Source organism: Salvelinus sp. IW2-2015, linkage group LG18 (genome assembly GCF_002910315.2).
Source record: "Salvelinus sp. IW2-2015 linkage group LG18, ASM291031v2, whole genome shotgun sequence".
NCBI classification, from domain to species: Eukaryota; Metazoa; Chordata; class Actinopteri; order Salmoniformes; family Salmonidae; genus Salvelinus; species Salvelinus sp. IW2-2015.
In genome coordinates this window covers 22,252,209-22,276,560 of record NC_036858.1, presented here as the reverse complement: position 1 = coordinate 22,276,560, position 24,352 = coordinate 22,252,209, and the positions used below count along the sequence as shown (strand labels likewise).

Here is a 24,352-nt window from a genome sequence, read left to right as displayed (position 1 = left end):
AGGTTTAAAAAAAATACGCTTGTGGCCATACCACCATGCCTGTTCAGGGTCGGGCCTGGTTAGTACTGGGATAGGAGACCACCTGTGAATACCAGGTGTAGTACACAAAGAAAAAAATATTATTAAAAAGGAAAACCATGGGTGGAGGAGGCATTGTGGTGCTCATGTCAATTTCCTTTCTTTTTTTACCCTGGAAGGTGATTACACAACATTATTATACACCATAACTGCTGGGTGTAGATGACTTCATCCATGTGGAAAACCTTCCATAGCAAAATATAGCTAGCTTCCTTTCCTTGTAGTTTGGCCTAATGGTAAAGACATGTAATTTAACAACATAATCATTTGTCATGATTCGTCCAGTTGTAGCGCGCGATTTTGCGCTATAGCTCAACGCTGCTTTTAGCAGAGTTTTTTAAATGACATTTTCTTAAAAATGTGGAGGGCAGTTGGCCAATAAGGGGCAAAACCATTGTATATCACAATGTTTTCTGAGTACATAACCACAATGGGACAACGGTTGACATCACCCAACCTTATATTGTAATATGCTACACTGAAAGCAAAGTGTAAATAATCTGAATCCAAATATTTCCCATATGAGGAAAGTTAATTCCAGAACGTCAAGGTTCCTTCGCTGACAATTTACAGATATTGCTTATTGTATTTGTAATTGGAGAACTCTAAGTCTGCATTCCAATTGGCCTCCATTACTTATTTAGTGCARTATTTTTGACCAGGTCCCATGTCAATGTAGCTTCATAAACACATCCTCACTCTGAATTTACTTTCACATACAGCTTAGTTACTTTCAACAAAAGTTGGTTACATTCAACTAGTCAATGTTATTCAGGTATTCTACGCAAATGAGTATGGACGCTGATCAATGTCTAAATGTGTTGACCTGATATCTCAGTTGAAACGAACACCGCTTGTTTCCAAAGCTAAGCAGGGTACATAGAGGWAGGTATCTGGATGGTAGACTTGTTCTCACTGAAATACAGTACATTATCGCTCATTATCTCTCACTGTTCAGGCAGAAATCATTGGACTGTGGCATCACATTCTATTTCAATATGCCTCTTTATTTAGGTTGATAGTATGACGTTGTTTCAAACATAGGAGAGAAAAAAGAGGAAACCCACACACTGCTCTTGATAGTATCACTGCTCTTTAATAAGCTTTACGTAAAGCTTTTTCTCATTTTATTAAACTGTTACCATGCACCTACAAAAAAAGATAGCTCAGATGTGCAAAGTGCCTTTTGAAAAATCAACATAGGAACAAGGTCAAATAAAATGCCTACAGTGCCTTGCAAAAGTATTCATCCCCCTTGGCGTTTTTCCTATTTTGTTGTATTTAAATTACAGGTTGTAATACATTTTTATTTGGATTTCATGTAATGGACATACACAAAATAGTCCAAATTGGTGAAGTGAAATGAAGCAAAAAAATTACGAAAAAGTGGTGCGTGCATATGTATTCACCCCTTTTGCTATGAAGCCCCTAAATAAGATCTGGTGCAACCAATTACCTTCAGAAGTCACATAATTAGTTAAGTTGCAATCTAAGTGTCACATGATCTGTCTCATGATCTCAGTATATATATACACCTGTTCTTTAAGGCCGCAGAGTCTGCAACACCACTAAGCAAGGGGCACCATGAAGACCAAGGCGCTCTCCAAACCTGTCAGGGACAAAGTTGTGGAGAAGTACAGATCAGGGTTGGGTTATAAAAAAATATCAGAAACTTTGAACATCCCACGGATCAATTTATTTTAAACGAAAAGAATATGGCACCACAACAAACCTGCCAAGAGAAGGCCGCCCACCAAAACTCACTAACCAGGCAAGGAGGACATTAATCAGAGAGGCAATAAAGAGACCAACGATAACACTGAAGGAGCTGCAAAGCTCCACAGCGGAGATTGGAGTACCTGTCCATAGAACCACTTTAAGCCGTATACTCCACAGAGCTGGGATTTACGGAAGAGTGGTCAGAAGAAAAAAATTGCTTAAAGAAAAAAATAAGCAAATACATTTGGTGTTTGCCAAAAGGCATGTAGGAGACTCCCCAAACATATGGAAGAAGGTAATCTGAAGGAGGTAATCAGATGAGACTAAAATGTAGCTTTTTGGCCATCAAGGAAAATTATATGTCTGGCGCAAACCAACACCTCTCATCACCCCAAGACACCATCCCCACAGTGAAGCATGGTGGGGGCAGCATCATGCTGTGGGGATGTTTTTCATCAGCAGGGATTGGAAAACTGGTCAGAATTGAAGGAATGATGGATGGCAGTAAATACAGGGAAATTCTTGAGGGAAACCTGTTTGTCTTCCAGAGATTTGAGACTGGGACAGAGGTTCACCTTCCAGCAGGACAATGACACCAAGTATATTGCTAAAGCAACACTCGAGTGGTTTAAGGGGAAACATTTAAATGTCTTGGAATGGCCTAGTCAAAGCACAGACCTCAATCCAATTGAGAATCTGTGGTATGACAAAGATTGCTGTACACAAGCAGAACCCATCCAACTTGAAGGAGCTGGAGCAGTTTTGCCTTGATGAATGGGCAAAAATCCCAGTGACTAGATGTGCCAAGCTTATTGAGACATACCCCAAGAGACTTGCAGCTGTAATTGCTGCAAAAGGTGGCTCTACGAAGTATTGACTTTGGGGGGTGAATAGTTATGCACACTCAAGTTTTCATTGTTTTATTTCTTGTTTGTTTCCCAATAAAAAATATTTTGCATCTTCAAAGTGGTAGGCATGTTGTGTAAATCAAATGATACAAACCCCCCKAAAATCMATTWTAATTCCAGGTTGTAAGACAACAAAATAGGAAAAATGCCAAGGGGGGTGAATACTTTTACAAGCCACTGTAATTAAAACWAAAATTCAACCACCCACTTGAATTACGTTTCTATTTGGAATTTAACACAATTTCAATGGTTATATAGTTCTGATGATTATGTTGAAATTATATTGATGAAACAACCTGTTAGTCAAGTTATAGGAAGACTCAGCAAAATGATGTTGCCACAGCAGATATTGAGATGAGCGAGATGAGCGAAGCACACAGTATCTGCGAATGTGCACGGGTTCACTTCAAGCTGTTCACATCGTGATAGCCACTCGACCAAAACAGCAGTGAAGTTGAGCCTCATGCTTTAATGCTCTTAGTTGTTGCGGAAATTTACCCACTACGCTGTTTACTTTCTGCATCTATGCCATATATCTGAATCTACATTTAAGTCAATGTATTTAAGTTGAAGTTTTACCCTAATTTCGATGTTTACAACACTGGTTGAAATGAGATGAAAACAATACTGGTTGATGACTTTTTCATATCCAATGTATTTACCATGATGATTCCACATCACAATACATTGACAAATMATGTTGAAACAACGTTGATTCAACKTGTGTGTGCCCAGTGGGAATTGAGCCTGAGGACGAGGTTATCTTCAACTAGGAGTGTCACAACTGCCGCCATTCACTTAATGAATGACAGTTAAATCTCAAAGTATTTATCTTGGACCAGCAGCTCTGCAGACTCAAAATAGACTATCTGTGGCTGGGGATTTACCATGGCTTGTTAGTTCTCAGTCAGTCAGCACAGCCCAGACCGCTACAGTCAATACAGCCTGCTGGTCGTCAACAGTGTGAATGAAGATCWATGGCCCCGCACACACTCAGGTTTCACAATTGGATGTACAACTGATTTTTTGTTGTTGATACAATAGAGAGTAGGTCTGCACAAAAATCTTTACACAACCATTGTGTGGTGTCTCCACAACGTTTATGTAATTATTTGTGTGCAGCTCTGTTGTATGYAAACAGTTGCGTCAAATGCAGTATACAGTACATCAGTGGTAAAAACAATGTGTGGGACTAGATCATCCATAGCTCTCCAACTAGTCTCTTTCCAACAGACGTCTTTAAGCAGCACGCTCTGAGACTGCATGCAAGGCTACTCTCTACCAGCACCTATACCCAGATATCCTTAAATGGCTTTAGTCAGTGGGTTTGGATGGATGATTTCAAAGAGGAAGTTCGATTGCCCATATCACTCCCATAGATTTTTAGCTAGCGGTGGCTAAAGTTAGCTGAAGTTTGTAGTGGTTGTTTTAGGTGGTTCCTTAACCTAACATCAAGTTGTAAAACCCTGAACTTCCCCTTTAAATGGTCCAACCACAGAGGTCTGAGAGGACCTATGGTGCTGTTGTATTTATATCTGTTGTAGGATCTGATCAATTACCATTGATCTATATCCCATCATGGGTCAACACCCTGTTATCCTCAACTTGAAGATCACTGATCTGTTATTATGTCACAATATTATGTGGCCTTTGTCTCACCTATTACACTTTATATTGCACTTTGTTTTGCATATTTCATTAGTATGCAGAGAGGTTGAGTTGTATAKATGTGACAGAATAACAGTTCTGTGCTTAATAAAACTCTTTCAGTTTAAAGAGACAGTGTTTTGGCAGGTCGGAGACAACTTAATCATAGCCATACAATTACCATATGAGTAATGTACGATACATTGTGCAATTACAAAAGAGAGCATAACAAAAGTCCTACAGTATTGGAAAAAGCCAGAGAACTGAGGACTAGGAGCCTGGGACGGTTCAATGCTTGAGATAACTAGGTCTAATCGTCCTTATGCAACGAGCCACATTCAATCCCAGGGATGAATAGGACAGAGAGAGAGAATAACYTTTAATTGGATCAAGACTCAGAGTTGCGGGTGTGACAAGATTAGTTCTTTACCAAATCGATTTCAGCCAGAGGTACGGTATATGTGTGTGCCAAATGACATCATATTCTCTAGTGCACTATTTTTGACCAGAATCCATAGGGCTCTGGTCAAAAGTATGTAGGYAATATGGTGCCATTTGGGACGCACATTTATTTAATTGGTCCTCAGACCACCTCATCTAAAGTAGGTTTAGGCCACACAAGCCAGGCTGGTTTGCATGCCAGGTAACGGTGTTTGGTGTTGTCATGGCTAGTTTGTCTCCCTATGTGAGAAGCTGCGAGCTATAAASCATTCGTAATAGAAAGTGAAATGCATGCAGTGCCAAGATTAGCTTTTCTCTGAGCGTAGCATGCAATGAGTTCCTTTATAGACAGTCACGCACAAATACCATCTGGGGTTTGTGTCCTGTGTCTGTGTGTACGTGTACACATGTGCATGTGAACAGTATTTGTGTGTGCAGGAGTGGCACTGTGGGAGTATYTTACAACCAATTTTTCTGGAGACAACACATCAGAAAGTACTCTATCACAGAGATTTCAATAGGACCATGCACACATTTTTAGCATAATGAGTATGTCTGGCTGACATACGTGTAGGAGGGAGCATGTTGCAACAACAATGCAAATTAAGGTAAAGTGGGTGTCCCAAATGGTACCCTATTCCATATATAGTACACTACTTTTGGCTAAGGCTCATAGGACTCTGGTCAATAGTAGTGCACTGTGAAGGGAATATGGTATCATTTGGGACACAGAAAGAGAACAGAATCAACAAAAGTGCTATATGATGACAGTTGCTCTTTCACTTTTTAAGAGGAAAGTTCTAATGTATGCTTTGAGAGCTTCCAGCCCACACACGCACGCACGCACACACACACCGCCTGTGAGGACTGCAGCACCAACAACACGTGGTAGCAACACAACATGGTAGCAGCACAAAACATGGTACAAACATTATTGGGCACAGACAACAGCACAAAGGGCAAGAAGGTGGAGACAATACATCACGCAAAGCAACCACAACTGTCAGTAAGTGTCCATGATTGAGTTTTTGAATGAAGAGCTTGAGATAAAACTAACCAGTTTGAGTGTTTGTTCCAGCTTGTTCCAGTCGCTAGCTGCGGCATACTGAAAAGACCCAGGGATGTGTGCGCTTTGGGGACCTTTAACAGAATGTGACTGGCAGAACGGGTGTTGTATGTGGAGGATGAGGGCTGCAGTAGATATCTCAGATAGGGGGGAGTGAGGCCTAATACCCTGACTACACCGCTTGCATCGTGTGCGCGAGCATTGCAAAATACATTTAGAAATCTATGTTATTCAATTACTGCACCCAGACTGCTCGCGAGCGTCTGCGTTGCCAAGGGCTAAAATAGAAGTCCTTTCTATTTCTGACGCAGATCGCGCTGCAAGTCCTGCCTCTCCCATCTCCTCATTGGTTTATATAAGCAGGTACCCACGTGCCATCGCCTCATTGGTTACACCCACGTGGGTGATTGAAAGACAAACTGTGTTGCCGGTTGTCGTGGTAATACTATGAAAGTTTAGATGCCAATCACTATATAAGTTCAAAGATGAAAAGGCCTGGAAGGAGGAGAGATGACTAGAAATGATTCMGTTGACCGTTTTATGTGTGGATTAATTGTCAGAGTAAAGGACCTTGTGCATTTCAGGTAAAATAACAACCTAATGTTTATATCCCAGGACAAATTAGCTTGCAAGTCCAAGCTAACTAGCTAAATTGCCATAAATGTTTAATGCTTTTCGACATGTCCCCAAATTAATGTKATTGGTTCAGAGTTTGTTTTMATATTTTATCCTGCGTGTCGTGATCACGTTTGGGMGACAAAATAAATGTATGCACGATGGCGCACGCGCGCAACCGGTTTGGGTTCCGTGTACGAGTGTTTTATAAATAAACATCAGCCAGTGGGTCTTGCAATGGGTATACAGAGATGACCAGTTTACAGAGGAGTATAGAGTGCAGTGATGCGTCCTATAAGGGGCAAATCTGTGGTGGCAAATTTCAATGGTATAGTTAACAAACACACCCCCATAAAGAAAATTTGAATTAAAAACAGGTTCAGCCCGAGGTTCGACCGTGATCTTGCAGAGTTACTCCACCTCAAGAATTGCATTTGGCAAAAGGCTTGGCACGCCCATACTCAGGCTGACTGGCTCTCGTTCAGGCAAATGAGAAATAAGTGCACTCAGGCTATCCAGAAGGCCAAAGTAAGTTACTTTAACTTCTTTGGGTTAGGGGGCAGTATTTTTCACGTCCGGATGAAAAGCGTGCCCAGAGTAAACTGCCTGCTACTCAGGCCAAGATCCTAGGATATGCATATTATTAGTAGATTTGGATAGAAAACACTGTGAAGTTTCTAAAACTGTTTGAATGATGTCTGTGTATAACAGAACTCATATGGCAGGCAAAAACCTGAGAAAAAATCCAACCAGGAAGTGAGAAATCTGAGGTTTGTAGTTTTTCAACTCTTGGCCTATCGAATACACATTGTRTATGGGGTCAAATTGCACTTCATAAGGCTTCCACTAGATGTCAACAGTCTTTAGAACCTTGTTTGATGCTTCTACTGTGAAGTGGGGACGAATGAGAGGGGAATGAGTCAGAGGTCTGCCAAAGAGCCATGAGCTCAGTCTTGCGCGTTCACGTGAGAGCGAGCTCCGTTCCATTGCAATTCTACAGACAAAGGAATTCTCCGGTTGGAACATTATTGAAGATTTATGTTAAAAACATCCTAAAGATTGATTCTATACTTCGTTTGACATGTTTCTACAGACTGTAATATAACTTTTTGGACTTTTCGTCCGTACTCTCCACTGGACTTGCACGCTCGTCGTGAGTTTGGATTGTGTACTGAACACGCGAACAACGAGGAGGTATTTGGACATAAATGATGGACATAATCAAACAAAACAAACATTTATTGTGGAACTGGGATTCCTGGGAGTGCATTCTGATGAAGATCATCAAAGGTAAGTGAATATTAATAATGCTATTTCTGACTTCTGTTGACTCCAACATGGCGGATATCTCTTTGGGTTGATTTGTCGTCTGAGCYCCGTACTCAGATTATTGCATGGTTTGCTTTTTCCGTAAAGTTTWWWWWAAATCTGACACAGCGGTTGCATTAAGGWGAAGTGGATCTAAAATTCCATGCATAACAGTTGTATCTTTTATCAATGTTTATTATGAGTATTTCTGTAAATTGATGTGGCTCTCTGCAAAATCAAAGGATGTTTTGGAACTTGTGAACGTAACGCGCCAATGAAAACTCAGATTTTTGGATATAAATATGAACTTTACCGAACAAAACATACATGATTGTGTAACATGAAGTCCTATGAGTGTCATCTGATGAAGATCATCAAAGGTTAGTGATTAATTTTATCTATATTTCTGCTTTTTGTGACTCCTCTCTTTGGCTGGAAAAATGGCTGTGTTTTTCTGTGACTTGGCTCTGACCTAAKATAATCGTTTGGTTTGCTTTCGTCGTAAAGCCTTTTTGAAATCGGACACTGTGGCTGGATTTACAASWAGTGTATCTTTAAAATGGTGTAAAATACATGTATGTTTGAGGAATTTTAATTATGGGATTTCTGTTGTTTTGAATTTGGTGCCCTGCAGTTTCACTGGCTGTTGGCGAGGTGGGACGCTACCACATACCCTAGTGAGGTTAAACAAGCAATTCACTGACATCGGTTCAATTAGATTAGATTTCACATTTTTTTGTGAGCTCAACGCATAGTTTCTCTAGAGATAAATCAGATCAAGCCCAAACTGTGATGTAGTAGGGAGTTGGTTTCCAACAGGCCAATGTTCTAAATAGTTTAGAGCAGAAAATGTGGTAATTAACTACAATAACCATAATCCATTGTGCACATACTTGTCCGGTCTGTGTGTCTTTCACGCCTGCTACATAAAAGAGACTGCAGTATCAAGAGGGATAGAGAATGCAGGATCAAGAGGGATAGAGATCAGTTGCTGCTCGTGGTATGTCTACCTGAAAATACTTGATCTACATGATTGATAGTTGGTATTCAGCAGTCATAAAAGTATGCCTTATTTACTTAGAAAAACTACTAAAATAGTGATTTAGTCAGACAGCATAGGCAGCAGCTCTATTAAGATGAGATAATGCATTGGAATTAAATAATAAAGTAATSAAATAAAACAAATGTAATTTACACAACTTAAATATTTTATTAAAGTAATTCTGCATTTAGACTAGGGACGCAAAACACTTCATACTATTTGGTATAGCGGAACAAGAAAGCAAGAAAGAGGTTGATGGCAAAACCAAGCCTGCACGACGATATGCATTGCTATGGGGATTTCAGTAAGCGAACTGTGCAAATTAACATCCGGTAGAAAACAACGCTACAGCAGACAGCAAAAGTTTAAATGAAATGAAATGAAATTTTATTTGTCACATGCGCCGAATACAACAGGTGTAGGTGTAGGTGTGTAAGGTGTAGACCTTACAGTGAAATGCTTACTTACAAGCTATTAACCAACAATGCAGTTAAGAAAAAACCTAAAAAAGTAAGAAATAAAAGTGAAAGAGCAGCAGTAAAATAACAATAGCGAGGCTATATACAGCGGGTACCGGTACAGAGTCAATGTGCAGGGGCACCGGTTAGTCGAGGTAATTGAGGTAGTATGTACAGTGGGGGSYAAAAGTATTTAGTCAGCCACCAATTGTGCAAGTTCTCCCACTTAAAAAGATGAGAGAGGCCTGTAATTTTCATCATAGGTACACTTCAACTATGACAGACAAAATTTGAGGAAAAAAATCAGAAAATCACATTGTAGGATTTTTATAGAATTTATTTGCAAATTATGGTGGAAAATAAGTATTAGGTCAATACAAAAGTTTATCTCAATACTTTGTTTATATACCTTTGTTGGCAATGACAGAGGTCAAACGTTTTCTGTAAGTCTTCACAAGGTTTTCCCACACTGTTGCTGGTATTTGGCCCATTCCTCCATGCAGATCTTCCTCTAGAGCAGTGATGTTTTGGGGCTGTTGCTGGGCAACACGGACTTTCAACTCCCTCCAAAATTTTCTTATGGGGTTGAGATCTGGAGACTGGCTAGGCCACTCCAGGACCTTGAAATGCTTCTTACGAAGCCACTCCTTCGTTGCCCGGGCGGTGTGTTTGGGATCATTGTCATGCTGAAAGACCCAGCCAGTTTCATCTTCAATGCCCTTGCTGATGGAAGGAGATTTCCTCAAAATCTCACGATACATGGCCCCATTCATTCTGTCCTTTACACGGATCAGTCGTCCTGGTCCCTTTGCATAAAAACAGCCCCAAAGCATGATGTTTCCACCCCATGCTTCACAGTAGGTATGGTGTTCTTTGGATGCAACTCAGGCATTCTTTGTCCTCCAAACACGACGAGTTGAGTTTTTACCAAAAAGTTCTATTTTGGTTTCATCTGACCATATGACATTCTCCCAATCTTCTTCTGAATCATCCAAATGCTCTCTAGCAAACTTCAGACGGGCTGGACATGTACTGGCTTAAGCAGGGGACACGTCTGGCACTGCAGGATTTGAGTCCCTGGCGGCGTAGTGTGTTACTGATGGTAGGCTTTGTTACTTTGGTCCCAGCTCTCTGCAGGTCATTCACTAGGTCCCCCGTGTGTTCTGGGATTTTTGCTCACCGTTCTTGTGATCATTTTGCGTGGAGCCCCAGATCGAGGGAGATTATCAGTGGTCTTGTATGTCTTCCATTTCCTAATAATTGCTCCCACAGTTGATTTCTTCAAACCAAGCTGCTTATCTATTGCAGATTCAGTCTCCCAGCCTGGTGCAGGTCTACAATTTTGTTTCTGGTGTCCTTTGACAGCTCTTTGGTCTTGGCCATAGTGGAGTTTGGAGTGTGACTGTTTGAGGTTGTGGACAGGTGTCTTTTATACTGATAACAAGTTCAAACAGGTGCCATTAATACAGTAACGAGTGGAGGACAGAGGAGCCTCTTAAAGAAGAAGTTACAGGTCTGTGATGAGCCAGAAATCTTGCTTGTTTTATGGTGACCAAATACTTATTTTCCACCATAATTTGCAAATAAATTCATTAAAAATCCACAATGTGATTTTCTGGATTTTTTTTCTCATTTTGCTGTCATATTTAAGTGTACCTATGATGAAAATTACAGGCCTCTCTCATCTTTTTAATGGGAGAACTTGCACAATTGGTGGCTGACTAAATACTTTTTTGCCCCATGTACATGTAGGTAGTTATTAAAGTGACTAACAGAGAGTAGCAGCAGCGTAGAGGGGGGGGGGGGGGGGCAATGCAAATAAGTCTGGGGGTGCCATTTTGAATAGATTTTCAGGAGTGTTATGGCTTGGGTGTAGAAGCTGTTTAGAAGCCTGTTGGACCTAGACTTGGCGCTCCGGTACAACTTGCCGTGCGGTAGCAGAGAGAACAGTCGATGACTAGGGTGGCTGGAGTTTTTGACCATTTTTAGGGCCTTTCTCTGACACTGCCTGGTTTAGAACTCTAAATTATTTGAACTCTGGCGGGAAGTTCCGTCTACTGTGGCGGCTGACGGCCTTTACCGTTGTGCTCTTATTGAAAACAAAAAAAATTATCGAAATTATCGAAAAAATTATGTTTAAAAACATAATCGTACCGAAACCGAACCGAACTCAAAAAGCACTAATCGCTCAGCACTATTGTCTAAAAACAAAACTGCCATCATGCATGCTGTGTGAAGGCTACACTCACCCTGGGATAGCTCATTGACTTGAATACGGATTATCGCTAAGTCGGAGTCCCCCGTTACTGTACTTAAACCCTCAAGTGATCTCCATGGTTTGGTACTGTACTTACCTTTACAGGTGAAGCACTTCAGGTGGAAGTGCTTGGACTGGACCCGCAGCACCTCACCCTTACATGGCTCCCCACACTTGTAGCACTGAATCAGAGGCTTCTCATTGGAATGGTGTGTGTCCTGCGCATGTGCCACTAGAATAGAACAGAGATAAACATGAACCACTATAATCACACACATTATAGGTCTGGTTTCCCACACACAGATTAATCCTAGACTTAGATTTAGAAGCATGTCTAATAGAGATTCTCCATGTATACTGCTTTTTAGTCCAAGCGTATAAAGCGTCTCAGAGTGCTAAATGTGCTATGATCTAAAAGGCTAAACTGATCCTACATTAGCACTCCTACTATGAGATMCTTTAAGAATACGAGCCCTGGACTAGGCTAGGGCTGGGTGATATATATATAAATTAATTCAATTAATTTGAATTTACACTACTGTTCAAAAGTTTGGGGTCACTTAGAAATGTCCTTGTTTTTGAAAGAAAAGCACATTTTTTGTCCATTAAAATAATATCAAATTGATCAGAAATAKAGTGTAGACATTTTTAATGTTGTAACTGACTATTGTAGCTGGAAACGGCAMATTTTATGGAATATCTACATAGGCGTACAGAGGCCCATTATCAGCAACAATCACTCCTGTGTTCCAACGSCACGTTGTGTTAGCTAATCCAAGTTTATCATTTTGAAAGGCTAATTGATCATTAGAAAACCCTTTTGCAATGATGTTAACACAGCTGAAAACTGGCCTTATTTAGACTAGTTGAGTGTCTGGAGCATCAACATTTGTAGGTTTGATTACAGGCTCAAAATGGCCAGAAACAAAGACCTTTCTTCTGAAACTCGTCAGTCCATTCTTGTTCTGAGAATTGAAGGCTATTCCTTGCGAGAAATGGCCAAGAAACTGAAGATCTCGTACAACGCTGTGTACTACTRCCTTCACAGAACAGCGCAAACTGGCTTTAACCAGWATAGAAAGAGTGGGAGGCCCCGGTGCATAACTGAGCAAGAGGACAAGTACATTAGAGTGTCTAGAAACAGACACCTCACAAGTCCTTAACTGGCAGCTTAATTAAATAGTACCCGCAAAACACCAGTCTCAACGTCAACAGTGAAGATGTGACTCCGGGATGCTGGCCTTCTAGGCACAGTTGCAAAGAAAAAGCCATATCTCAGACTGGCCAATAAAAATAAAAGATTAAAATTGGCAAAAGTACACAAACACTGGACAGAGGAACTCTGAATCAAATGCCTGTATCACAAGAATCAAGATTTTTGGTCTCCTCTCCTTGTCTCCTMCAGTGCTGTTTACACTGTGCACCTTCGTACTCACTCAGACACCCCTCCACCTGCCACCCACAACACAGATGAAAGATCACTTCTTTCTTTCTTCCTCTCTGACAACAAGCAGTTCCAGCTCAAGAACTCCAAAGTAACCTGTGTAAATGACAATTACCCTGTAGCACTCACATCTGTAGCTTTGAAAGGCAGGTCTTGGCTTACATCAACACCATCATCCCAGAAACCCCGGACCCACTCCAATTCGTATACCACCCCAACAGATCCACAGGATCCTGGACTTCCTGACGGGACGCCCCCAGGTATTTTGTATTTATTAGCTACTCTTCCTGGGGTCCAGCTAAATTAAGGACGTTTATACAATTTTAAATACATTACAATACATTCAGACTGTGTGTCCTCAGGCCCCTACCCACCACTACCACATATACAGTACAAAATCCATGTGTGCGTGTGTGTATAGTGCGTYTGCTATCGTGCATGTGTATGTGTGTGTATGCATGTGTCTGTGGCTATGTTTGTGTTACTTCACAGTCCCCGCTCTTCCATAAYGTGTTTTTTTAATCTGTTTAAAAAAAATCTAATTGTAATGCTTGCATGAGTTACTTGATGTGGAATAGAGTTCCATGTAGTCTTGGTTCTATTTAGTACTGTGCGCCTTCCATAGTCTGTTCTGGACTTGGGGAGTGTGAAAAGACGTCTTGTGACATGTCTTGTGGGTTATGCATGGGTGTCCGAGCTGTGTTGTTCAATCAGACAGCTAGGTGCATTCAACATGTCAATACCTATCTTAAATACTATTATTGATGAAGTCAATCTCTCCTCCATTTTGAGCCAGGAGAGATTGACATGCATATTATTAATAATATCCAGGTGATGAGTAGGCAACAACACATTTGCCATGCTGACCCTCAACACGGGGGCCCCTCAGGGGTGCGTGCTTAGTTCTCTCCTGTACTACCCATTCACCTACAACTACGTGTCCACACACAAGTTCAACACCATCAAGTTTGCTGACGATGCGAAGGTGATAGGCCTAATCACTGACGACGATGAGACAGCCTATAGGGAGGTCAGAGACCTGGCAGTGTGGTGCCAGGACATCAACCTCTCCCTCAACGTCAGCAAGACAAGGGAGCTGATCATGGACTTGAGGAAACGGAGGGCTGAGCACACCCCCATTCCCATCTATGGGGCTGTAGTGGATCGAGTCGAGAGCTTCAAGTTCCTCAGTGTCCACATCACTAAGGATCTATCATGGGAAAAACACAATACGGTTGTGAAGAGGGCACGACAACACCTCTCTCCCCTCAGGAGACTGAAAAGATTTGGCATGGTCCCTCAGATCTTCAAAAAGTTGTACAGTTGCACCATTGAGAGCCTCTTGACTGGCTGTATCACCGCTTGGTGTGGTAACTGCTTGGCATTCGACCTGTAGTGCGGACGGCCCAGTACATCACTGGAGCCAAGCTCCCTGCCATCCAGGACCTCAATACCAGGCGGTGTCAGAGGAAGGCCCTACAAATTGTCAAAGACTCCAGCCACCCATCTCTCTGCTACCGCACGGCAAGTGGTACCGATGCAGTCTGGAACCAACAGGACCCTGAACAGCTTCTACCCCCAATCCATAAGACTGCTAAATAGTTAGTCCGTGTAGCTATTTGGTTAACTATTTGCCCATCTGCATTGACTGTTTTTTTGCACTACCTTTTTTGACTCATCACATACGCTGCTGCTACTGTTAACTATCTGTCACTTTATTCCTAGTTATATGTACATATTATTGTGAATTTGTCAGTACATATGTGGCAATTATTTATTTCAGAAGGAGCCAGGAAAACTAGTGCACAAGTTTTGTGCTCTGAGTTTTGTGCTCATTAGACACCATTAGACCTGGGGGTTGGACACGACTTTGGTTATTCCTGTAACTGTTATGGCCAACTATGTGCTGTTGCTATGGTTACACCTCTTGTTTTTTTTCCAGAACAGGGGTGTCCCTTTCAGAGGAGTTAGCATGATGGCATGTATTGGTTATTCTTGTAGAGGGCCAAGGTCTGTTACTATGGTCCTACATGCATGAAACTATTTCTGTGACTCTACAGGTTCCATGTCCTAATATGAAGGCAATATGATAACGGTGGCTAAATGCCAGAGCTGATGAGTCATTAAGAGGAGTTACTATGAGTATGACGTAAGGAGGACAAATGTATAAGAAGCTTGTGCCAAGACTGGAAGGGAGTTACTTCATGAATTAGCTCAGCTTTTGTTATATTGATTAATAAAAGTCTATTTGAACGCACATGCTCCAGTATTTTAGAATTATTATTGACTGAATAATTCCACGACATAAATGGCGAGCTTGCCAAGAGTGGCGAAAAGGGACCAGAGACGGTGAAAATCTGCAGCTGTGAATGGGCTTCGTGGACAGACTGCACAAAACACCTGTTAAGACYGTGAATTGAGTTCTTACCTATAGTAATAGAGTTCTTGTGTGGTTCGCTCTAGGAACCTGTTTCAGAGGTAGGTCACCGAGTAGGTCTCTCCAAATTTGACGAACCAAAGAACTATTGGGAGCTTTTGAGTTCAATGAAATGCACGCTAAATATTGGGGGTAAAATAAAGCTTTTGAGCTTGCAACCGTGCATATAAGTATAGTAATTGGTGTATGACCATTGGAGAGGGAGAGTTGTGTGCACCATCTGTTTTGACTGGTTCAGTTGGGTGGGGTTATTCATCTGATTTGTTCAGACGGCTCATCTGACCAGTTGTTCAGACTGTTTAAGTTGTGACTATGCTGTCTGATTTTGTTTGGCCGGGATATGTTTGATTAGACCTGTGTGAGTTGCGCGCAAACACAGCCCATTTGTCTGATTCAATTGGTACTTGTCAGCGGGTCATTCAATTTGTCTGGCTCACGCAGTCCCTCAGCTGGGTTGGGGGGTGATCGGTCTTGTTCAGGTTATCTGTCTGCCCTGTTGKCTGTTCTGTTCAATCTAGTTTGAGGTGACAATTGTCCATCAAATTAAAGAGRGCTTATCGTGTCGTGGAAGTGAATCAATGAGGACAGCTAGAAAGTGAATCGGAAATTGCAAATTAAAAATCCTGTATACTCAGGTGAAAGATCACTTAGGAAAGTGTCGCTTAGGAAAGCGTGAAAAATCACGTAGGAAAGAGTCGCTTAGGAAAGCGTGAAAAATCACTTAGGAAAATGTAAGAGTATACTCGGGTCGCTTAGGAAAGCGTGGAAGATCACTTAGGAAAGTGTAAGAGAAATACTATTAGATTACTTATCGTGTTGAGGGAGTGTATCGATAATTAATTAAATAAGATGCAAATCCTGTATACTCAGGTCGCTTAGGAAAGCGTGAACGTGAGTGTGACAGTTCTCTGCTGTTGTGGGACAAAAAGGTTGCGTGCCTCTCTTGGTCTGACGAAGGGGACGCAACCAGTTCTGCATTAGGGGAGGTGAATGTGATTGGTACATAWATACCCATTGAAGGAATATGATACTAGAAGTTTGAACAGTTAGGAGAAATTGTAAAATACATGAACAATATAGTAACTTCGTAATAAATGTCGAGACGATATTAGCGATTGCACGGTGAGACCGTTAAATTGTGTACTGCAAAGTGGATGAATATACAGTCTATAGAAATTGGAATTTGAAGTAAYAATATACTCAAAAAGAGATTAACAATTAACAATTATAAAAACCGATAAATGGGTAATTACCAATAGTCCAAGTACAATAATAGAGAGAGAAAAATATATAAATCAAAATCAAAATATTTAGGGCTTGAAGAGGTCGTTAATGTTTTTAGCCCTGGATCTATAGGTAGTAATATAAAGAACAAGATAAAGTGGTTTAATAATGGAATAGCACAAAAAACGAAAATAGGGAGTAAATACGTATATCACAGAAAGCTAAATGAATAAATAAAAAATAAACCCGGAAAGAAGAATATCCGTAGTGTTAGAATAAATAAGGATAATTACTTCAAATTATAAAAATACAAACGGTCTACAAACTAATATCAAAGAAAATACTAGTACTTGGTAGACCTAACACAAAAAAAGMAATAAAACTGAGACTGACGGTAGGAAGACCAAAACGATGCAGGCCGCAACAATGAGTAAAACGGCTGTAGACATTCTGAGCGCTAGACATCCCCTACGCAAAAAAAGAACGAAAAGAAATGTCGAAGAAATGGGAAAAATGCACCAGGAAAATGGGTACTACATGGCCAAAGGAGGGAACATTTGATGTCTCAGTGTGTGAGGAAATGGAAACTCTAATAAAAAAACGTAAAGCAAAGGACTCAGGAAAGAAAAGGAAAAATAAAAGAGCTAGAGAAAACGAGGTGATAAAGATGTTCAAAGTAGAAGGCAAGGGATTGTTCAAATGTATAAAGACAGCTAGAGGAATGTTAGAGGAAGACAATGAAAAGTCAGACAGGAAGGAGGTGGAATGGTTTACAGAACCTCCACCATGCGCCAGTAGACAATTCCCGCTGGTGTCTGGAATAGTGGAAATAAAAGGGGAAGTGGAATTAGAGGACGAGGGGGTTGTTGCCTCTACACTTCCTTTAGAGAGAAGAAAGGACTTGGAAAAGACAGGGGAGATTGAGCAAGGTGCAGGAAGAAACCCAGAAATTTTAATTGTAATGAAGGATTAAGTAAGGCCTTAGCTAAAATGAAGGTTCAAAATGATGTAYATGAAGATTCGCTGGATGCCATTGGCCTGATAACGGCAATAGGGGATCCAATGAGGGATGGAGTGGACTTTTATACATACCGGACAGGAGTCTGGAGAGCCCTAAGAGATGAGTACCCTGCACGGATGGACGCAAAGTCACTAAAAGGAGAGCTACTGTGGGTGACAGAGAATCCGGCTGTGTACTTACACGGACAGCTGAAACGATGTAGGCAGGAAACAGAACGGGATCCAGAGAGAGACCCACTGATGACAACTCTGTACCGAAACTCAGTGATAGAAGACATGCCCCTGCCAGTGAGAAGCAAGCTGGAGGATGTAGTGGGACTGACTTCAAAATCACACAAAGAATTCTGTGACCATGTCTTCCATGCAGTGGAAAAACACAGAAAGGATGAACAGAGACTCACAGAACAAGAAAACAACATTACAAGGAAAAAATTTAATCCAGGCTCCAGTTACAACACCTATGCCAGAAGTAGGGACTATGGCTGCAGTCTCCTCATGAGGGCCGCAACTGCCTCCCGTCCAGCAGGCCCAAGTGCAACCCACAAGACCAGTAGTAAATGTGTATGCACAACAACCCCAACAGTATAATAATGGCAATAGGCAACATAGACCTCCACAGAACAATCAGAGAAAAGGATTTAGTGGCCCACAGGGGCCACCCGGGACCTGTTGGAGATGTCACTAGCTAGGACACTTCAAAATAAACTGCCCTACAAATCCTTGGAAGATACAAGGAAACAGGAACCAAAATAATCGGCAACCACAAAGAAATAGGTATCAAAATAAATGGAACCAAGAAGGCGGCTGGCAAAACAATCAGAGACAACCACAGGGCCCTGTGAACCCATGGGCGGGGATACTAGCGGTGCCCAGAGAATTCTACAGTGGAGGGTCAGTTTCCAATAATAACCACAAGAGCTGATCAAGAACCTATGCTGCAGGTTAAAATTCAGAACAGAGGCACACCTATGATGATAGATACTGGAGCCACTTGTATAGATCCAAATTATGCCTCTCATCTCCCCATGTCTGGCAAATATGCCAAAACTATAGGATTCTCGGGACAAACACAGCTAATTCTGATGACAGCTCCTGTACATCTGATGACTGATGGTAGATCAGCAACACTCCCTATACTAGTGTCAGAACAAACTCCGATTACTTTACTGGGTAGGGATGCTCTATGCAAAATGGGAATACAAATTAAGTGCTCAGCTGAAGGGGTAATTATTGATAGATCAGGAGTAAATCGACAAATGGTAATGACAGGAGAGACAGCAAATGTATATTGGTTAGGGGACCTTGAGTCTGAAGTAAATAAAACCATAGAGAAATGGGGAAGGTTTATTCAGGCCCACATACTTGAAGCTGGTAGAGCTAAATCTGAGTATCATTGCACAATGCAGTATGATCCTTACCAAGACCATTTGTTAGAACAGCTTTGGATAATGAACGCAAATGGTAAATCAGCACCAATTATGTCTCAGTGCATAATTATAGGGAAACAGGGAGCAGCAATGGATGTAATGGACAGGGATGGATCTGGCTTTGTAGAGGAATGGTATAATGTCTCTGATTCTGTCCCTCACCTTATATTGTTGGTAAACAAAGGTGTCAAAGCAAAAGAATTGGGACCCCTGGTGAAGAAAGCCAAGAAATGTAAATGGGATAAAACAGACAATCCATTGATTTTTCACTCTAAAGATACATCCTTTATCAAAATGACCACAACAGTAATGCATGGGGATCCAAGGGTAGTAGAGGTTACAGCTAATCAACAAATACAATTAGGAGATAATATTGAATGAATAAGTGAACAGAGACAGGAAATGGAGAAAAAAAATTACCTAAAGGGTCGCAACGTGACATAGGATTGGTCAAATCAGCAAATCCTGTATGCATCAAAGTAAAACCGGGTGCTAAACCCCCTTGGAAAGCTCAATATTATATGAAGCCTGAAGCTGAGGAAGGCATAAGCATGACAATTGAGGGACAAATCAAAGCAGGGGTTTCAATAGAGACACAAAGTTGCTGTAATACACCTTTATTACCGGTTCTTAAAGCAGATGGTAAAAAATGGAGACTGGTACATGACTTAAGGGCAATTCATGACARAGCACTTGACTGGGATGCAGAAGTTCCTAACCCTCACACATTGCTGACCAATGTCCCCCCAGATGCCAAGGACTTTACAGTGATTGATCTATGTGGAGCATTTTGTTGTGTGCCCCTGGTGGAAGAGTGAAGACATTTGTTTGCGTTTACGCACAGAGAACACCAATTTACTTATACTCGAATCCCACAGGGATTTAAGCATTTTAAGCACATTTATTKAATCAAGTGCAGAGAGCAGATTTGGAAGATTTGGTGCTTGGTGGAATGTTGATTCAATACGTGGATGACTTACTAATCTGTTCTCCCTCTCTAGAACAGTGTCACACAGACTCCATGAAAGTGCTAAAGAGATTGGCAGAGGGAGGACATAAAGTCTCAAAGACAAAACGTCAATACTGCCAGCCTCAAGTTGAGTACCTAGGAAGAACTATAGCTCTTGGAACCAAGGCAATAGCACCAGGACAGCTGGAAGGAATCAGTAATGGACCCTTGCCACAAACAGTAGCTCAAATTATGACCTTTTTTAGGAATGACTGAATTTAGCTCAGACTGGATGGAAGAATATGTAGTGAAGACTGCCCCCTTGAGAGAAATAATGAAAGAAGCAGGTCAGCTTAATCTCAGGGCTAAACTAGACTGGAACAATGATGCTCTGGTTGCATTTGAAACATTAAAAAAGGAAATGCAGACAGCACCAGCCTTAGKCGGATCCAGACTACACAAAGCCATGTTTGTTATATGTAGCAAACTGGTGCGATGGTTATGCAGCAGCGGTACTTATGCAGAATACATGTAGTGGAAGGCGGAAGCAACCCATTGCTTACTACAGTACTAAACTGGACTCTGTTGCCCAGGGATATCCTCCTTGTTATCAGGGAGTGGCAGCATTGCAGTATGCGTATGATAAAGCTTCAAACAATAACTATGGAATATTCAGTAACACTCCTCACACACCGTAAAATAGTAGAGTTGATAAAAAAATTGTATTAACCAATGCAAGAACTTTAGAATACATGACCCTGCTAAATTATCCAGATGTTTATATTAGACAGTGTAATACAGTAAATCCAGCTGAAAGAATTCCATTGGAATTCGAAGGAACTACTCATGATTGTGTAGCAGTATCTCTAACATTCATCAAACTAAGACCAGATCTTGAGTCTACGCCTTTTCTGGACTGAGAAGGAACTTATTTAGAAGAATACTTTGTAGATGGCTCCTGTTATAAAGACTATCCTGGTAACCATGCAAAGTCCATGGAGAATAAGAGCACCTCCTCCCAGCTGCCCACTGCTCTGATGCTAGGAAACACTGGTACCACCGATAAATCCACTATAATTGAGCATTTCAATAAGCATTTCTCTACGGCTGGCCATGCTTTCCACCTGGCTACCCCTACCCCGGTCAACTGCCCGGCACCCTCCACAGCAACCCCCCAAGCCCCCACCATTTCTCCTTCACCCAAATCCAGATAGCTGATGTTCTGAAAGAGCTGCAAAATCTGGACCCCTACAAATCAGCCGGGCTAGACAATCTGGACCCTCTGTTTCTAAAATGATCTGCCGAAATAGTTGCAACCCCTTTTACTAGCCTGTTCAATCTCTCTTTCATATCGTCTGAGATTCCCAAAGAGGGGGTGGGGGGTGAGACTCTAGACCCAAACTGCTACAGATCTATATATATCCTACCCTGTCTTTCTAAGGTCTTCGAAAGCCAAGTTAACAAACAGATTACCGACTATTTCGAATCCCACCGTACCTTCTCCACTATGCAATCTGGATTCAGAGCTGGTCATGGGTGCACCTCAGCCACGCTCAAGGTCCTAAACGATATCATAACTGCCATCGATAAGAGACATTACTGTGCAGCCGTATTCATCGACCCGGCCAAGGCGTTCGACTCTGTCAATCACCACATTCTTATCGGCAGACTCAACAGCCTTGGTTTCTCAAATGACTGCCTCGCCTGGTTCACCAACTACTTCTCTGATAGAGTTCAGTGTGTCAAATCGGAGGGCCTGTTGTCCGGACCTCTGGCCGTCTCTATGGGGGTGCCACAGGGTTCAATTATCGGGCCGACTCTCTTCTCTGTATACATCAATGATGTCGCTCTTGCTGCTGGTGATTCTCTGATCCACCTCTACTCAGACGACACCATTCGGTGTACGTCTGGCCCCTCTTTGGACACTGTGTTAACTAACCTCCAGATGAGCTTCAATGCCATACAACTCTCCTTCCGTGGCCTCCAACTGCTCTTAAATGCAAGTAAAAACTAAATGCATGCTATTCAATCGATCACTGCCCGCACCTGCCCGCTCATCCAGCATCACTACTCTGGACAACTACAAATACCTAGATGTCTGGTTAGACTGTAAACTCTTCTTCCAGACTCACATTAAGCATCTCCAATCCAAAATTAAATCTAGAATTGGCTTCCTATATCGCTACAATGCATCCTTCACTCATGCTGCCAAACATACCCTCGTAAAACTGACCATCCTACCYATCCTCGACTTCGGRGATGTCATCTATAAAATAGCCTCCAACACTCTACTCAACAAATTGGATGCAGTCTATCACAGTGCCATCCGTTTTGTCACCAAAGCWCCATACACTACCCACCATTGCGACCTGTACGCTCTCGTTGGTTGGCCCTCGCTTCATACTCGTCGCCAAACCCACTGGCTACAGGTTATCTACAAGTCTCTGCTAGGTAAATCCCCGCCTTATCTCAGCTCACTGGTCACCATAGCAGCACCCACTCGTAGCACCCACTCGTAGCACGCAACAGGTATATGGTATATCTCACTGGTCACCTCCAAAGCCAATTCCTCCTTTGGTCGCCATTCCTTCCAGTTCTCTGCTGCCAATGACTGGAACGAACTGCAAAAATCACTGAAGCTGGAGACTCATATCTCCCTCACTAGCTTTAAGCACCAGCTGTCAGAGCAGCTCGCAGATCACTGCACCTGTACATAGCCCATCTATCTACCTCATCCCCATACTGTATTTTATTATTTATCTTGCTCCTTTGCACCCCAGTATCTCTACTTGCACATTCATCTTCTGCGCATCTACCATTCCAGAGTTTAATTGCTATATTGTAATTACTTCGCCACCATGGCCTATTTATTGCCTTAACTCCCTTATCTTACCTCATTTGCACTCACTGTATATAGACTTTTTGTTTATATTTTATATATWTTTTTTCTACTGTTTTATTGACTGTATGTTTTGTTTATTCCATGTGTAACTCTGTGTTGTTGTATGTGTCGAATTGCTATGCTTTATCTTGGCCAGGTTGCAAATGAGAACAATTAATTGTTCTCAACTAGCCTACCTGGTTAAATAAAGGTGAAAAACAAAAAAATATATATATGGCATTGATGTATCCTACCAGACTAGCGATAGTAAAATGCCAGGAAAATAAAAAAGGAAATTACTTTGTTGTTAAGGGAAACAATGCGGCTGATGAGGAGGCGAAAAAGGCATCTAAATGCACAATTACAATTTTAACAGCACCGATGGTTATCCTTGAATCAATACCTCAGCCGGATGATATCATTAGGATGCAGGAACATGCCGGACTGTATGAGCAATCCATGTGGCACCAAAGAGGTGCAACCAAAGATGACAGCGGTGATAGTGGCATCTACTATATTGCTTAATTTGCTTATTACTGATGGGCATGGGTTGGACCATTGCGCAAGGGGGAGGTGATAAGAAAGATTAAAAAGCAAGGCTACTGGTCACCATACCTACAGGCAATGGTGGATGAGGCAATAGCGAATTGTGCTCAAAATAATGTGCGGAAAGGGATAACCACACCCATAGGCCATATACCGGTCCCAGAAGGACCATTCCGACACCTAGTAATGGGCTATGTGGATATGATAAAACCAGTAAATGGTAAAAGATACATGCTGGTTATCATAGACAGATTCAGCAGATGGGTAGAAGCAGTAACCTCAACTGATCAGGGATCAGGAACAGTGATAGAATTCTTAACCAGAGAAGTAACACCTAGGTTCGGAATGCCAACAGAAATTAGCTCAGACAATGAATCAGCATTTATTCAAAAGACAGTAAAACAGGTAGTATAGCAGCTAAGGATTAAACAAAGACTAGGATGTGTTTATCATCCCCAGTCACAAGGATTGGTTGAAAGAATAAATGGTACTCTTAAGGCTAAGATAAATAAGATGTGTGCTAGTGCAAGGCTTAATTGGGTGGATGCACTACCGCTTGCTCTAATGAGGTATCGCATGCAAACTAACAAAATTACGCATCTAACACCGCATGAAATGCTTACAGGTCAACTTGTGCCAGCTCTAAGGGCCCCCATTAGAACAATTAGAAATGGCGGTAAAAGCATATATGAGACAATTAACCCCATCTCTTGCTTTGTATTCCTTGGGGATTTTCCCCAGCCTGTTTGGTTGTAATATCTGTGATAGTGTGGATTTCCCAAATATGACAAACATTCAGCTGGACAATAGCCCTTTCTGACCACTCAAATAACAAATGTTTTTATTAAGTCAGCACAGTCCTCATAATCATAAGGATTAGGTACC

At 41.6% G+C, this 24,352-nt stretch overlaps 1 protein-coding gene across 2 annotated transcripts in view; it reads right to left on the bottom strand.

Annotated features, from left to right (window-relative positions):
- LOC111977484 (actin-binding LIM protein 1-like) overlaps window positions 1–24,352 on the bottom strand; it is a 110,608-nt gene that overhangs the window by 4,179 nt on the left and 82,077 nt on the right. For both annotated transcript variants that reach the window (XM_024006919.2, XM_024006918.2), the window contains exon 2: window positions 11,637–11,771. In XM_024006919.2, coding sequence (XP_023862687.1) covers window positions 11,637–11,771 — 135 coding nt within the window. The remainder of the gene's footprint in view (window positions 1–11,636; window positions 11,772–24,352) is intronic.